This window comes from Myxocyprinus asiaticus, chromosome 16, assembly GCF_019703515.2.
Source record: "Myxocyprinus asiaticus isolate MX2 ecotype Aquarium Trade chromosome 16, UBuf_Myxa_2, whole genome shotgun sequence".
NCBI classification, from domain to species: domain Eukaryota; kingdom Metazoa; phylum Chordata; class Actinopteri; order Cypriniformes; family Catostomidae; genus Myxocyprinus; species Myxocyprinus asiaticus.
The window spans coordinates 35,824,505-35,841,742 of record NC_059359.1 but is presented as its reverse complement, the minus strand read 5'-3'; the positions used below and the strand labels follow the sequence as shown (position 1 = coordinate 35,841,742).

The window sequence follows — 17,238 nt, the reverse complement described above, 5'->3', positions numbered from 1 at the left end:
ATACAATGAACAGCTTGAATTTGAAATTGATTCGATCAATTTGATCATAAAAAATAAATAAATAAAATAAAATAAAAAATACAGATTTATTTATAGCTCATGAGAACCCCTATAATTATCACATATATTTTGAGACAAAAGATTTGCTTATGAATTGCAGTTTTGTTCAGTATGATTAAATCATTAGTTTTATGTTGAATAAAGGATAGTACACAGAAAAAAATGACTAGTAAGATTTACGGGGGTTTTTTTTCCCCACAAGATTTTGCACAGTTTTTCCTAAGTAAATCTTAATGGTATAAGATTAAGTCAAATCTATTTAACTTCATGATATAATATTGATTAAAGTAAATTTAACTTAAACATGTCAATAAATACAGTAACTTTTATATAGAAATATACATATGGTACTGAAATAAACTTTACAATTTAATTTAAATGAACAAATTATTAGTACATGTCACAATTTGAATTTTCCTTAGAAATTTAATCGTGTACTGCATGAAATACAAAAGCCTCCCACAGGGAAGTTTAATGCATGTTATGTTGTCTATGAGACTACATCACTTTGCATTACTGGCAATATAAACAAGCTATAGAGCACGCACACCTCCACATTTGGTGCACAAAACACGATGTCAATGACAATAAACAGATAATTTTTTTGATCATGAAAAGGTAATTTTTAACAGAAAATTAACTTCAGAATGCACAAAACAAAAATCTACCAAACATAACAAAATCAACAATAAAACAGTGTAAATTAACTTGTAAACAGTGAAACCATGCAAGCTAATTAATTATTCAGGCCCAATGCATGCTAAGTGAAATGTACTTATTATATTTATCAGTGAATTTTACTCAAATTAGCAAATAAATATGACAAGGTTTTCTACTTTAGGATTTATACATGATGACACATTGTCAAAATAACTATCAGTCATAAATAACTTTTACTTATAAACTAGAGCATTCATTTTATATATTTGAATGTAGAATTTGCTTAATATGCGTTCTCGCTTAAACTAACTTAGACAATGTAGAAAGTACTTAAACTTTTCTACTATAGTTACACTGCCTGGCCAAAAATAAAAGTTGCTGTTTGGATTTAAATAAGCAAATACTAAAGAGCCGATGATTGGATCATTATTGCAGTGATTAATATGTTTCAGCTGGCAACAATTCTTTTAACTCTTACTGATGCAGTGTGTAGCTTCTCATTTCTTAAACAACCATGTTGGAAGACGTATCCAGTGGTCGAGGAAAAGATGTTACTGTGTTTCATAAGGGGCAAATTATTGGCCTGCATCAAACAAAGAAAACAACTAAGGAAATTGCTGAAATCACTGGAATTGGGTTAAGAACTGTCCAATGCATTATTAAAACCTGGAAGGATAATGGTGAACCATCAGCTTCATGGAAGAAATGTGGTCAGAAAAAAAATCTTGAATGATTGTGATCGGAGATCACTAAAACACTTGTTGAAGTCACATCGTAAACAATCGACAGTAGAACTCACTGCTATGTTTAATAGTGAAAGTAAGAGCATTTCCACATGCACAATGCAATGAGAACTTACAGGATTGGGACTAAACAGCTGTGTGGCCACAAGAAAGCTAATCGGAAAAAATAACTTCAGTTTTCTAGGGAGCATAAAGATTGGACTGTGGAGCAATGGAAAAAGGTCATGTGGTATAATGACTCCAGATTTACACTATTCCAAAGCGATGGGCTCAGGGTAAGAATGGAAGCACATGAAGCGATGCACCCGTCATGCATATGTCCACTGTACAAGCCTCTGGAGGCAGTGTTATGATCTGGGGTTGCTTCAATTGGTCAGGTCTAGGCTCAGCAACATTATGCGGCAATAATATGAAGTCACCTGACTACCTGAATGTATTGAATGACCAGGTTATACCATCAATGGATTTTTTTCTTCCCTGACGTCACAGGCATTTTCCAGGACGACAATATCAAGATTCACTGGGCTCAAATTGTAAAAGGCTGGGTTTCCCGATAATGTTGCAACTTAAGCTTTTATCTACAATCATCTTAACTAACGTCGCTCATTATTTTACGATGGAGTAATGCCTGTTTCCCAAACCAGCACGTAGATTGTTTGTTATAAAGTAGAACTTAACTGCTTCATTACGGGAGCTGTCCAGTCCAAATGTGCTGATCATTTTGGCAAATATGTCCAGAGTTTTTCTTCTCAAAATGAAAATAATGTGGAAATACTAACAAACATGGGTTTTGTTTGCAACCTTGTCGAGGCGCCGAAATGTATGAACTATTACAGAATTTCATGAAAAAATTATGGCTTTAGTAAGACGGAGTTTCAAATGTATTGATGCTCAATCATAGAGATTAATGAAAGTGACACAATAAATGCATGTAACATGAACGCACGGGATGTGAATCATAAGGAGCTCTCATGTAGCCTAAAGTTTTTGGATGGAAACTGAACAAATGCACACAGATCAGGATTAAAATGACGGGCATCAGTACTGAACTACTCATAGACCTGTCTAAATATTCATAGATCATCTGGTGAGAGTTCAAGGTACTGTGTACTTGTAGCCTCACTGCCATTATGCATCATGCAATATGTTATTGCCTTGTAAAAAGACTATAGGCAAGCCAATTTGAAACATCCACTAAAGGAAGGAGGAAGAGGATGAGGATAAAGAGAGAGAGAGAGAGACTCTCTCATTGCACACTCTCGCTCTAACCATATTTAAATTATTTATTAGATGTATTTAATTACGTTTTAAACTGCGTGGCCACATTACTCACATGTCTTCTTAAATAATCTGTTTAATAAGAACATATTGTCTTTCTATTGCCATTATAATTATGCCTATCAATGAAGGCTAATATAACGTTATACTGTATTACGTGTCTTCTAAATTTAGATCACGTCACATGCACAGACTGCAGAGACTGCCTATTGATTTCATAGTGATTTTTTTCAACACTTTTTTTATCCTCTGAAATAGTTTACAATGGCTTTCCAATGATCAAAATATATTCATACAATTTATTAAATGTCCCATTGTCTTTGATAAACTGTAAAAGATGCCAGAAAAACACGTTTAAGTTGCACTTAATAACCTTAAGATATGTTCAAAGCTCTCGTTCATTTACAAACGTTTTTACGAACTGCTTAGATAACGATGCTTTTTGGGAAACATGCCATAGAGTTTAAGTACTACTTAAGTGCTGCTAACGTTCTACTTAGTGCTTTGGGAATCTCAGCCAAAGAGTGCTTCAGAGAGAATGAGGAATCATGTTCACACCACAGAGTCCTGACCTTAACTCCATTGAAAGTCTTTGGGATGTGCTGGAGAAGACGTTTCGGAGTGGTTCGACTTTCCCGTCATCAATACAAGATCTCGGCCAAAAATGTATGCAACTCTGGATGGAAATAAATGTTGTGACGTTGCATACAAATATATATATATATTTTTTTTTTTTTTTTTTGTGTGTGTGTGTGTGTGTGCACTGAGTGAGGTTTACTTATTAAAACCTAGGAAACAATTTCCATGCAGAAATTGCTAGTAAAGATAACAGAACATATTTTCAAGTAAAGGCTACCCATAATTCTTTGTGGCTTTTACTAGAAATTCTCAAATAAAGTTAATTTTGTAAATTTTTCTCACTCTTTGTTTGTACATTTTACTCAAACAATGTAACACTGAATTAAACCATGCTTTTAAACATATACTACCATTTCATTGCATTTTTAACATACTTAGTCATGTACCACATGACACAGAAGATTTCTACAGGAAAGTTTAATGCATGCTATGTAGTTTGTTAGACAGCATCACCATGCTTAAATGGCATCAGTATCAAAATCCAGAGCTGCGCAAACAGACCTCAACACTTGGTGCACAAAACACAAAGATGGTAACAATCAACAGATTTTTTTTATTTTGTTTTATAATGGATGGGTAATTTTGAGTAGAACAGAACTTCATACTTCACAAAACAAGAAGTTACCAAACATAACAACAAAATCAACAATTAAAACGGAGCAAATCAACAGAAACCATGCAAGATCATTAATTTTTCAAGCATAAGAAAAATGTGCTTATTTTATTTACCTGTGAAATGTACTCAAATTAGCAAAAAACATGACAAGGTTTTCTACTTAAGGACTGATACATGATGACACATTGTAAAGATAACAAACAATCATAAATAATATTTACCTATAAGCTAGAGTATTCATTTTTACATGTTTGAATTGAGTACAAATGTAGAATTTACTTAATATTTACAAGTTCACGCTTTAACTTTATTAATGTAGAAAGTACTTAATCTACTGCTGTATTTACTTCACAACAAAATATCTTTTGTCCAGGTGCAGAGTAAAAGGCCCCTCTTTTTTAAATGATTTTTAACAAGAACAAACTTGTTTTATCATTTCTTTTCTCACAACTTTGCTCCAATAATATTAATAAAATGAATCTATTAATAATAAGAGAAATACCATACACATCAAACATGTATGAGGTCAATAAAACTATATTACTTAAAACAAAGATAATTGTAGGTTGGCTGAATCTGTGTGCCAAAATTAAACTTCATACAGTTTTTGCATATAATAAAAGAATGTAAAGTATTTAGTATGATACATAAAACAATATGCTTATTCATAAAGGTGCAACGAGGCTTAACTAAATGTATTTTTTATTTATTTTATTTTTTACTGTACACTTTGGGACAAAAAAAAAAAATAAATAAATACATTTAGTTAAGCCTCGTTGCACCTTTATGAATAAGCATATTGTTTTATGTATCATACTAAATACTTTACATTCTTTTATTATATGCAAAAACTGTATGAAGTTTAATTTTGGCACACAGATTCAGCCAACCTACAGTTATCTTTGTTTTCAGTAACATAGTTTTATTGACCTCATACATCTTTGATGTGTAGCTGGACCTCAACTATATATTGAATATATGGCTCTTGTTCATTATATACTGTGTTGCATTTGTAATCTCTAAGCTTTTCACTCATACGGTTTGTTTCTGTTCTATGGACTTTGGTTCCAGAGCTAATTCACTCAAGATGTGCAAGGGAAACCTGTGATCTAATGACTAACTTTACAAGAAAGCACATTTATTCCATCATAGAAGATATTACTGGTCTATTGTTGAGTTTAAATGGGAAATACCCATAAATTTTACAGAGGCACTTCAGATGCCCTTATTAACAACACAAAAACATTTGTAAACTAGGTAACACTATAAGTGTGTGAGCTTTGTGTCAACTAGTTTACAGCTGCAATATGCTGTTATGATTATTGTGTCAAGGTGATTATTTGGAGTGATATAATGGAGACTAATGCATTGTACATTACAGAGGCAGGTGCCCTTTGTTGTGCATGCTTGGATTGTGCTTGTGTATGTAACTGTATTTGGGTGTGTGTGGAAAGTGAGCTTTCATTAACTCCTTATGAATCAGCTCCACTTGCCCTGCCTGGGCATGCTGCTCTGAATGAGAGCTTCGCTCTGATTGGCTGTCTGAGCGGTGGCAAGGCTGATAAACCCTTAGGCTTCCCTGCTGTTGCACATCACTCTGCTTTGCTCTCTTTGTGTATGTGTTTTTAAATATGTGTGTTTGAAACAAACACAGAGCCTGTGAGGACTGACGAGAGGGAGGACTCTTCTTTTTTGCCTGACACTGTGAGTACAATAACGCTAAAGGAGGAAAGAGAAAGATAGTATGCGTGTAATACTTGTTGAGCAGTTAGAACGCAGTCCAGGTGCAATGTCCAAATACAGGAAGGACTATTATGGGATTTTGACAGGTTGATGACACATAACTGCTGAGGTGTATTACGGTAGCTGTCTATTTAATAAACGTATATTGCAAAAGGTAAAAGTGTGCAATTGTTACCTTAAAAAGCTATTTCTAACTTGTTATATCTTGCTATAAATAGCTATATCTCAATCCAATTACTTTAGTTGGAATAACCATATGTAGTCAGGTTGATTCAGTCATATTTAATAATATTTTTGATACTACCACAATAACCATATTTTAAGGCTATACACATTTTTTTTAATAGCATACTTATTTCTGAGGAAAAAATGGTTGAAGCATGTCAATAGAATGTGAATAGAAATGTCAGCATTTTTGTATATACACCTTTTTTTTTTACAGCAACTGCTTTATGCCATTGAGACACCTGCATGTTCCAAATCATAAAGTGTTATCTAAGCTGTGACTTGTTGCTCTACAAATCAAAGGTTGATTTTGGTGATCTAAGCTCATGTCTGCAAATATCCTCTAAAAATGTGTCATTATTCATTATGACTGTCATCATCTTTGCATCATTATCTTGAAAATTATTTATTCAGTAGTTTAATCTGCGTCTCTGCATTGGCTGATTTATTTGTGTTTATTTCAAGCAGCTTATTGTATGAATTTGTATTTACACTGGCGGCCAAAAGTTTGGAATAATGTACAGATTTTACTCTTATGGAAAGAAATTGGTACTTTTATTCACCAAAGTGTCATTCAGCTGATCACAATGTATAGTCAGGACATTAATAACGTGAAAAATTACTATTACAATAAACTTAAACTACTTCAAAGAGTTCTCATAAAAAAATCCTCCAAGTGCAGCAATGACAGCTTTGCAGATCCTTGGCATCTATCTGGTCAGTTTGTCCAGATACTCAGGTAACATTTCACCCCACACTTCCTGTAGCACTTGCCATAGATGTGGCTGTCTTGTGATACAGTCTAGCTGATCCCACAAAAGCTCAATGGGGTTAAGATCCATAACACTCTTTTCCAATTATCGGTTGTCCAATGTCTGCATTTCTTTGCCCACTCTAACCTTTTCTTTTTGTTATTTTGTTTCAAAAGTGGCTTTTTCTTTGCAATTCTTCCCATAAGGCCTGCACCCCTGAGTCTTCTCTTTACTGTTGTACATGAAACTGGTGTTGAGCGGGTAGAATTCAATGAAGCTGTCAGCTGAGGACATGTGAGGCATCTATTTCTCAAACTAGAGACTCTGATGTACTTATCCTCTTGTTTAGTTGTACATCTGGCCTTCCACATCTCTTTCTGTCCTTGTTAGAGCCAGTTGTTCTTTGTCTTTGAAGACTGTAGTGTACACCTTTGTATGAAATCTTCAGTTTTCTGGCCATTTCAAGTATTGTATAGCCTTCATTCCTCAAAACAATGATTGACTGACGAGTTTCTAGAGAAAGCGATTTCTTTTTTGCCATTTTTGACCTAATATTGACCTTAAGACATGCCAGTCTATTGCATACTGTGGCAACTCAAAAACAAACACAAAGACAATGTTAAGCTTCATTTAATGAACCAAATAGCTTTCAGCTGTGTTTGATAGAGGACTCAATTTAAGTACAAAAGTGTGTATTGTGTATGTAAAGATTAACAACTTTAATAGTATTTACTGGGACGTAATCAATGAGACAAGGCACCTGTGAATGAGTCAATCACATCCAAACAAACACACATACTGTATACACACACACACACACACACACACACACACACACATGTTGGTGCGGCTATCCTTATGAGGACTCTCCACAGACATAATGATTTTTATACTGTACGAACTATAGATTCTATCCCCTAAACCTAACCCTCACAAAAAACTTACTGCATTTTTACATTAAAAAAAAACATAATTTAGTATGTTTTTTAAGCGATTTAAATTATGGGGACACTAGAAATGTCCTCATAAACCACATTTATAGTATAATACCCTTGTAATTACTTGTAATTTGTAACCTAAAAAAAAGTAATTGTAAACTCTCCCCCCCCCCCCCCCACACACACACACACACACACACATACACATACTGACACATAGGCTACCTCAGTCCGTTTGTATTACCTGGATTAGGGTGAAGAGAATTATGAGTAACAAGCTTACAAATTATTAGTAGCAGTCACTTTTACCAACAGTGTAGATACATACAGTACTGTACAGAGCTCTTGTAGAACAATAGTTTCACTGATATAGTCTCTTTTATTTAAAGGGATAATTCATCCAAAAATAAAAATATAAGTGTGTGACCATTTAGAAGACACAACTGAGTGTCACAAGTGTCATTTATTTCACAATGTCTATGCCACTTTTATTTATATTTATATTATATTTATAGAGCACTATTAAAAACAACAACAGCTGACCAATGTGCTGTACATAATATCATAAAAATATAATAAAACAAACTACAGTACATGATGTGCATAATATGGTACACAATGATGGACTGTTATAAAACATAACACAAACAATACATATCATGTAAAACAGCAGAAAACATCATTGGTTAAAAACTTTTGAAAAAGATATGTTTTGAGCTTTGATTTAAACTCGTATACAGTTGTGGCTCTTTTAATAAAAACAGGCAGGCTATTCCAAAACTGCAGCACAGCTGCAGCAAATGCACGGTCACCTCTTAATTTTAGTCTAGTTCTTGGGACTGTTAATAATCTCTGGTTTGAGGACCTCAGAGAACTCACTGAGTGATGCTCAGACAGGAGATCAGTGAGGTAAGACTGTAGACCATTTAAGGATTTATACAATATGCTACCAATCATACTATGTGCATGGTATTCATTCATGCTCCAAAGTACTTAAAAGTAATGGTTGAGTATATCTGCTGTAATTACATTTTATGTCTTAAACTTGTGATCTCAGGCCCTAGATTTCCTATTGAGGTTTAAGTAATGTGTACCATGTAAAAAATTTCAATCATATACATATTATGGACCCAGTTTATATTAGGTGTGTTTTACTGCTATGTACTTAAGCATTTGATACAATGTACTTAGTATGTATATACGTGTTGTTGCATTGCTACATTTAAAGTGCCTACATTTAATCACATCTGTAGTTACACTGTAAACCTTACCCCTAAACCTAACCCTACACCAACCCTAACCTTAAACCCTAGCCCCTAACCCTACCCCTGCTCCTAAACCTCCTGTACCTCAACCTCAGTCGCAGCAAATGCGAATCTTGTGAGAATTTTGCAGAACAAAATGTAGTTACTAAATAAGTATGTCTGTATTTTAATGTTAGTACATAATAGTTAAAGACACTGAATATACAAATATAAAGACACCAGTTACTCCTCTCCTCATTTTAGGACACTGAAAGGAAGCCAGTATCAACCGAGAGATTCTCCATTCACCGCCACAGTTGAGAAGATGGACGCTGCAGAGTTTCGGAGGCACGGGAAAGAGATGGTGGATTATATGGCTGATTATTTAGAAAATATTGAGCAGAGGCAGGTTTACCCTGATGTGGAACCTGGATATCTGAGGTCATTGATTCCCGAGGAGGCCCCAGAGGAGTCGGAGAGCTATGAGGATGTGGTCAAAGACATTGAGAGGGTCATTATGCCAGGGGTGAGTCAGTGCTGACTAGCTACCACTTATAATTCTAAACAGTTGTGGCCATGACGGTTGTAGTTTGATGAAAGTTGTAACAAAGCAGTTATGACATACTACACTGTAAAAAATTATTTTGCCTTTTAGTTATCATAACTTAAAATGTAGAGTTAGAAGAACTATACTGGATTGATCTTGTTGAGAACTCAATTTTCCAAGTTTTGTTGTCTAATCTTGTAAGAAGTTATTGAACTTGGAAAACTTGAAAAACTATTCAGCTGAAATATAGGTCAAGAGAACTACGAACATCATGCTCACATATTCAGATTTCCAGCATGCACTGCGGCATACATTATGAAAATTGCAGTGTTACTGTCGTATTTTTACTGTTTGCTGCTTTTATTTATGCTTTTAGTTGTTGTGTTTGTGTGTCACTTTCAGTTATTTTTCATGTAGCAATCAATCAGAGCTCATCTTTTACTCAGTGTTATGTTTGATGACTGTCACCATCATTGTAATTTGCGTGTAAAGTGTTGAGGTCCATGTGTGTTTCTTTGACAAGCTTAAGTCTGAATATGATAGAGGGATCAAATGCTGGTGTCTGATCATCTACTGGCCATTTACCATTTAATGGCAGTTTATTTGAACTCTGACAATGGGATGGCCCTAATTATTCATGGTAATTAATAATATTAAATTAAGTATTTCAACTTCTATAGTCATTATGAAATAAATTAGAACTGAGTTGATTGAACTAAGAAAGTCAAGTTTCCTTAAAAAGACATTGTTAATTTAACAAGTTATATTGACTGAAGTCAACTTTATGCTTTGTTTAAACAACTTTCCCTATGAAGTTGACACAACTTACCATTTTAAGGCAACACGAACACTTCCTTTTTTAAGTTAAAACAACTATATATATATATATATATATATATATATATATATATATATATATATATATATATATATATATATATATATTTTTTTTTTTTTTTTTTTTTTCAGTCCTTCTGATTTCAGAAAACACAGTTATTTTACTGTATTTGGTCAAAGCAAAAAATGTTAAAATATTCATAAAGACTTACATTATGAACTCCAATTCTGTCAGTATGTGCATTATATGTTTGGGACAAATCTGTTCTATGAGACCTTTTTTTTCGACTGGTAAGATGTGTATTTGATGGGTATATTTGTTAAGCTTTTTATTTTAATAGGATGTTTAATTCTTACTTCAATCTTAAAGTCAATTTCATAGACACCCACTTTAAAGTATTGAAAAACTACTGAACACTTGACCAGATACAGATATTTAACACATATTGACTGTATGTGACAACATGCCCCTATAGCATGGGCTGTTTATTGACACTGATTTGAAAAGAATACCTTTTTAGAAAAATGAAATACTATCTTGAATAAAAATTATCCCTCACAACATTTCATTAATGGCATTTTAGTTTTAAAAACAATTATTAAACACAAAACAATTTGTGAAAATGCAACATACAAAAAACATTGTTTTGGTTAACCAAAATAGCTGTAATTAATGAACTGTATAAAGCTGCAACTTATAAAACCCAAACACAACATTTAAAAACGTGTGAAAACCTGCTACGACATGACATTTATAAAATACACCCTTGTCCAGAGAACCAGTTTACCTTTTGTTTAAAATCTACCTTAATTATATAGTTGATCCGTGCCATAATTAATGCCAATGTGGTTTTTTTTGTGTGTGTGTTCACTTGTTTACCTGACAGCTATAGCAAAAAGTATGATTATATTGGAATTTCAGTATGAAATATAGACTTAAAATAGACTTAAAATGAAAGATACACACAAAAATTACTCTAATTTACGACATTTTGCACAAGGTGTTTGAAATCAACATACAAATCCACTGCTATAGAAAACAAGCATTTGTGCAATTTGGTTATTTAACTAAAAACCTTACTGAGATTTAGCTCTTGTGACATTTTCCATGTTGAATTGCAGTCTTTCATCTTTGTTTTTCTCTGTTTTAATTTTTTTTCTGAATTTAGAACCAGGAAACTCATTTTCATAAGTGTACATTAGTTACTTCTCACATAGTCAACAGACAGTATGCTATACACAGTATGCTATACACAATATGCTATAAACAGTATGCTATACACAGTTGAAACCGGGATCATGCAATGCAAATATTCATAACTCTAACAGTGTGTGATTTATCTTATGCAGATAAAAAAAAAAAAAAAAAAAAAACATTTATTTCACTGGCGACATCATAAGAAGTTTTCTCACATTTGATAAAGCATGCTCAAAGTTCAACTCTCTCTGGACAGAATCTAAGTGTTAGGAAATCAATCATTAAACTCTCACCTGCATTCAGAGAAAAGCCTTCCCCACCGATTCATTTCATAGCTCAGAGGGATAAACAAACACTTTAATTCAGTTAAAGATGTTAACCTTCCCTCTGTGTCCAGTTAGACCCATTTTACCTTTCAGAAGTGCTGTTTTAATAGTACTTTATGAGTGTCTGTTGGAGCTAATGAATGACTCACAATAGGAAAATCCCACAAGAGAGAGACATACCCGCAGTGCCCCAGGCTCTCTCCTCTACTAAACACATGAAATAATTGTATTTACCCTTAATAATTTTATCTAACCTTTAAAGATCTCAGAGAAAAAACCCTGATGTCACTATTACTGAAGTCATAGTCCTGTTCAAAAGAGCAAAGGTCAACAAAAGCCAAAAGACCAAACCATGGCTGACAGTTGACAGTTGTGTCCTGTGTTATACTGTACTGTACCTTATTCTTTAGTCTCAAAACCTTAAAAAAATCTAAATAAAACAAAACTACCACAGTTATATTGCCATGAATGGAAAATACTGAGGTTTGTTATAGTGAAGTTTGAAATATTTTCTTGCGTTGATTTAAAAAAAGTTTCTTTTTATGTTTCTTCTGCTCTATTTTAGGTGACCCACTGGCACAGTCCATACTTCTACGCATATTTCCCAACTGCCAACTCTTTTCCTGCAATGTTGGCAGACATGTTGTGTGGGGCTATTGGTTGCATTGGATTCTCTTGGGTATGTTTTTTTATGTCTCTGTCCATCCATTTATCCATCCATCCATGGATCCATTCACCCATCCATCCATCTATCCATCCATGCATCCATTCATCCTTCAACCAATCCATCCGTCCATCCATCCATCCATCCATCCATCCATACAGTACATACATACATATGTATATACATGCCTACATGAAAACATACAGTACATGCATCCATCCATGCATCCATCCATCCATCCATCCATCCATCCATACATACATACATACATACATACATACATACATCCATACATGCATCCATGCATCCATGCATACATACATGCATCCATCCATGCATCCATGCATCCATCCATCCATCCATCCATTGCTTCACTCCTCTTCTCTCTTTCTTTACTCTTTACTCTTCCTCTGGTATGACCTGATTTTCTCTGGCATGATCAGGCTGATTCAGGTTTTGTTGTGTGTTTTAGGCAGCGAGTCCTGCTTGTACAGAGCTGGAGACAGTGATGCTGGACTGGTTGGGAAAAATGCTGAAGCTACCTGAAGATTTTCTCGCTGGCACAGAGGGCAGAGGAGGAGGGGTCATCCAAGTGAGATAATTATGAAAACATTTTAGCAGCTTGTACTTTAAATTTAGATTTAAATTTATGTGGAACCACTTATATCCAGGGATTTTAACTATCCAGGTGTCGATAAAGAAAGTGCAGGGGGTCCGTGGATAAAATACAGATAATTTTCATTTAACTATTCAAGCAATCTAGAGCCTATTCTATATTGTAAATATAGTCACGATATTCACATTATAACATGATCTGATATAAAACAATTACTAGTGTATAAAAATAAGGGCTATTGATTAAATGCGTTAATTCAGTGATAATAATTATGTAAAAAATAACGCTTAAAAATATAACGCAATTAATCATGCCTCCAGACCATAATAAGGAATTTTCCTACCATCAGATCAATTCAAGCATGAAGTACTGTACCACCTTTATGTTTTTACGAGTCTCAATCAGTAGGTGGCATTAAGCGCAACTGCAGCTTTACAGGCAACAAACCAGACAGCACAAGATAAGGATGCCTTCTAGCATTAAAACACAATTGGACGGAGTGCAACTTTGAATATAGGAGTATTAAGACATGTTTTTCTAAGGTTTAAACTACGTTTAACTTGACACAGCATCCTAAAAACACTCTGTTTATGACATAACACAACCAAAGTGAGACACTCCAAAAGTGTCCATCTAATGAATAGATACATAGTCCTTATAATAAGTCTACCTTGGACAGAATGACATTGCAGGCCAATCATAGGCTTATGTTCAATGATGTGGATATAAACAATATATTGCCATCTTAGCCACTTTCTATGTCGCCTAATGTGACGCTCCTATTCTACCTGCTCCGTATGGGACTCGAACCGTGTCTCAAGCATGGGAGGTGGGTGCGCTAACAAGGAGGCTACAGCCTCTAGCGTCAGTCGCTAGTGCACCTCTTGAGGTCAGGAGAGTGAGGTTTATACACATCGCACAGCTATCTATCAGCTGGCCACCATTACACTCACCCCCCTAAACCTCACTCCCATCCGTGTCATGGCACCATTGTGACGCTCCTGTTCTACCCACTCCGAACGGGACTCGAACCGGCGTCTCCAGCATGGAAGGCGGGTGCGCTAACAAGGAGGCTAAAGGCTTCAGCCTCTAGCATCAGTCGCTAGTGCACCTCTTGAGGTCAGGAGAGTGAGGTTTATACACATTGCACAGCTATCTATCAGCTGGCCACCATTACACTCACCCCCCTAAACCTCACTCCCATCCGGGTCACGGTATCATTGTGATGCTCCTGTTCTACCCGCTCTGAACAGGACTCGAACAGGCGTCTCCGGCATGGGAGGCGGGTGCGCTAACAAGGAGGCTAAAGCCTCTAGCGTCAGTCGCTAGTGCACCTCTTGAGGTCAGGAGAGTGAGGTTTATACACATTGCACAGCTATCTATCAGCTGGCCACCATTACACTCACCCCCCTAAACCTCACTCCCATCTGGGTCACGGTATCATTGTGATGCTCCTGTTCTACCCGCTCTGAACAGGACTCGAACCAGGCGTCTCCGGCATGGGAGACGGGTGCGCTAACAAGGAGGCTAAAGGCTTGGAGAGGGTCCCCTAATGTTATTGGACACTTTCACTCATGGTTTAAATGAATCATGGCTGACTGTGAATAGTGAATTATTAACAGAAAACTATTGCATTTGAATGATGCTGCATCCAGGTCTCTAGGTGTCAGTGAAAGTTCAGGACGACGTACACAACATTTTACTGAGTGCACCTTTAAAAATTGCAGCTCTAATTTCCCAACACGGTCTTGTTCCAGGTGTCAAATAAATTGAACAGCCACTCAAATGCAGCCTGTGCAATCAGACACATGCTCAGACAGTGTTTACAGGCCATTTTATTTGAACACTAGCAAATATCAAACACACAACAATTTGTTCACCATCGATTTCTCCTCCTGCCTCTGAAAGTTGCCCAGCCTGTGGAAATTGGCTTTTAAGATGTCAGCCAAAGATGAGAGGTGATAGCCAGGTGGGCGTGAGTCGAGAGCAGTTTGCGTTCATTTCGTCACTTTGGATGCAGCAGTTAAGCAGCTGTGGCTGTTTGTAGAGGAGACACAGGATGCTGAGCGCATGAGAGAGCCCACTGATGACAGTCGGTTTGATGCTCTGTCATTAAAGCCACTTTATCCTCCTCCTGTATGGTTTTGTCTCTGGGCTTTTCAGAGTAGCTCACTATGGCAACAGACTGCATTATTTTGCAATGATAGCATGCACTAATGAGGGAGTTTGTAGGTTTTGTATGCAGCAAAAGTGGTCATTGTAGAGAAGAGGTAAAAGAACATGCAGAAAATTGAATATTTGGCATTACCCTTTGCATAACTGCATTATTAATTAGGGTAGTTGACTCATAAAATTTCTACATGGACTTGTTTTATCAACATAGGTTAAGATGTACTGTATGTTAATGTGCATATATCTTTTACGTTTTTCCACTATATTTGACAGTAAATGGAGATGTGACAAATACATTTTTGAAAGAACAAATATTTTCTTTAGTATCAGGTCACAAAAACCATGCACATAATAATTATAAAATTGACATGCTGTTCATAATAGACTTTGGACTGATGGTCTGTTTTGATAGATATAGAATTTGTAATTGGAAAGCCTTCTTGTTCTTTAAATGAAACCATTTTGCTTTAAAATACCGGTTGGGCATTCAAAGTAAAATTTGAACATCCAGCTTGCAGCGTTAGATATCATACTTGAGTTGCCCAACAAGTGTGGCTGTAGTTTTCCAGGTTACATTAATAAGTGAAGTAAATCATTAATAATCAGGACATGGGTGTTTTCTGTCAGGCTGACAAAGGGAAATCAAAGGCTATTCAACCTCACAATGAGCTGATGTGATCTGTATTGAGGGGTTTCAAGTGGAAGTCTTCTCATATACTTAACGAGAAGATACAAAACAAAGCAAGAGTGCTGATGAAAATTAATGACGGCTGAATTTACAATCTCTAAGCAGCTTCAGGTGTATTGATCGAGGCTGTTTTGCTTGATGGAAATTATGTCTCTGTCCAGCTTATATTGAACATGTCAACATACAAACTGAGACCCGTTCAATATACACTGTTTTTGAAATTTAATAAACAGCTCTCTGCTTTGAGATTCAGTCTTTGACAATATTTTGTCTACTTGTGTAGAAATGCTCAAAATTTTACATCAAGGTTTTATTCAAAATTAATTATAATAATAAGCAGAAACATAAAATATAAAGAAGACTCTTGAAATGTAAAAGTAAAACATATAATGTGCTTTTATTTCTAAGGGCACTGCTAGTGAAGCCACTCTGATAGCTCTGCTTGCTGCTCGTTCCAAAATTGTCAAACTGATCCAGGCCGACCATCCGGACCGATCTGAAGCAGACATTATATCCAAACTGGTGGCTTACTCATCCGAACAGGTGAGAAAACAAGCCCAGATGAAATATACATAAAATAAATAAATAAATAAATAAATAAAACAGTTGACTTTTGTTAATATTTTAGGCGCACTCATCAGTGGAGAGGGCAGGGTTGATAGGTGGAGTGAGAATGAAGAAAATACCAACAGACAGTAAGTTTGCTGTGCGAGGAGATGCACTGCAGAGAGTTCTGGAGGAGGACAAAGCCGCAGGACTCATACCATTCTATGTATGTGTATCTGATGTCTGCATTTCACAGTTCTGCCACTTAAAAAACACATAATTAAGTTTATTGAAGTAAATTATAACAATTATAAAATAAATCAGTTATTATTATTACTTAATAGTGCAACAATGTATAATAACTACATTATACCTATATAATAATACTATCATAACTATATTATTACTGTAATTTTATTGCCTCTAGACTGCATTTCTTTTCAAAGATTAAGTCTTACTTCTAGCCACATATCAAGCCAATATATCCCTGTAGAGTACCGTATTACACTATTACAATTGAATATATTTTCTCATTTGATTTTCTGACATAAAATACCTCTAGTAATAAATAAATAAAAAAATAAATAAAAAATTAAAATACATTAAAATAATTTGGGGGAAAAAATTGGGAAACATTGCCATACAGCAAATTGAAGTTTCGTTATCATGCATTCTTAAATTTTTTGATTATCGATTTCATTTTCACTGTCACTAAAGCCTAGATCTTCATCACTTTTGTCAACTGA

At 35.1% G+C, this 17,238-nt stretch overlaps 1 protein-coding gene across 2 annotated transcripts in view; it reads left to right on the top strand.

Moving 5' to 3' along the window:
- Positions 1–5,554: 5,554 nt before the first annotated feature.
- The window catches only part of ddc (dopa decarboxylase), a 35,231-nt gene continuing 23,547 nt past the window's right edge, over positions 5,555–17,238 (top strand). Inside the window, exons 1-6 of one of the 2 annotated variants that reach the window (XM_051720137.1) lie at positions 5,555–5,700; positions 9,163–9,424; positions 12,372–12,485; positions 12,943–13,062; positions 16,355–16,489; positions 16,575–16,718. In XM_051720137.1, coding sequence (XP_051576097.1) covers positions 9,224–9,424; positions 12,372–12,485; positions 12,943–13,062; positions 16,355–16,489; positions 16,575–16,718 — 714 coding nt within the window. In that variant the 5' untranslated portion in view covers positions 5,555–5,700; positions 9,163–9,223. Of the gene's footprint in view, positions 5,701–5,730; positions 5,859–9,162; positions 9,425–12,371; positions 12,486–12,942; positions 13,063–16,354; positions 16,490–16,574; positions 16,719–17,238 lie in introns of those variants that run through there. The other variant, XM_051720139.1, reaches the window with a different exon arrangement.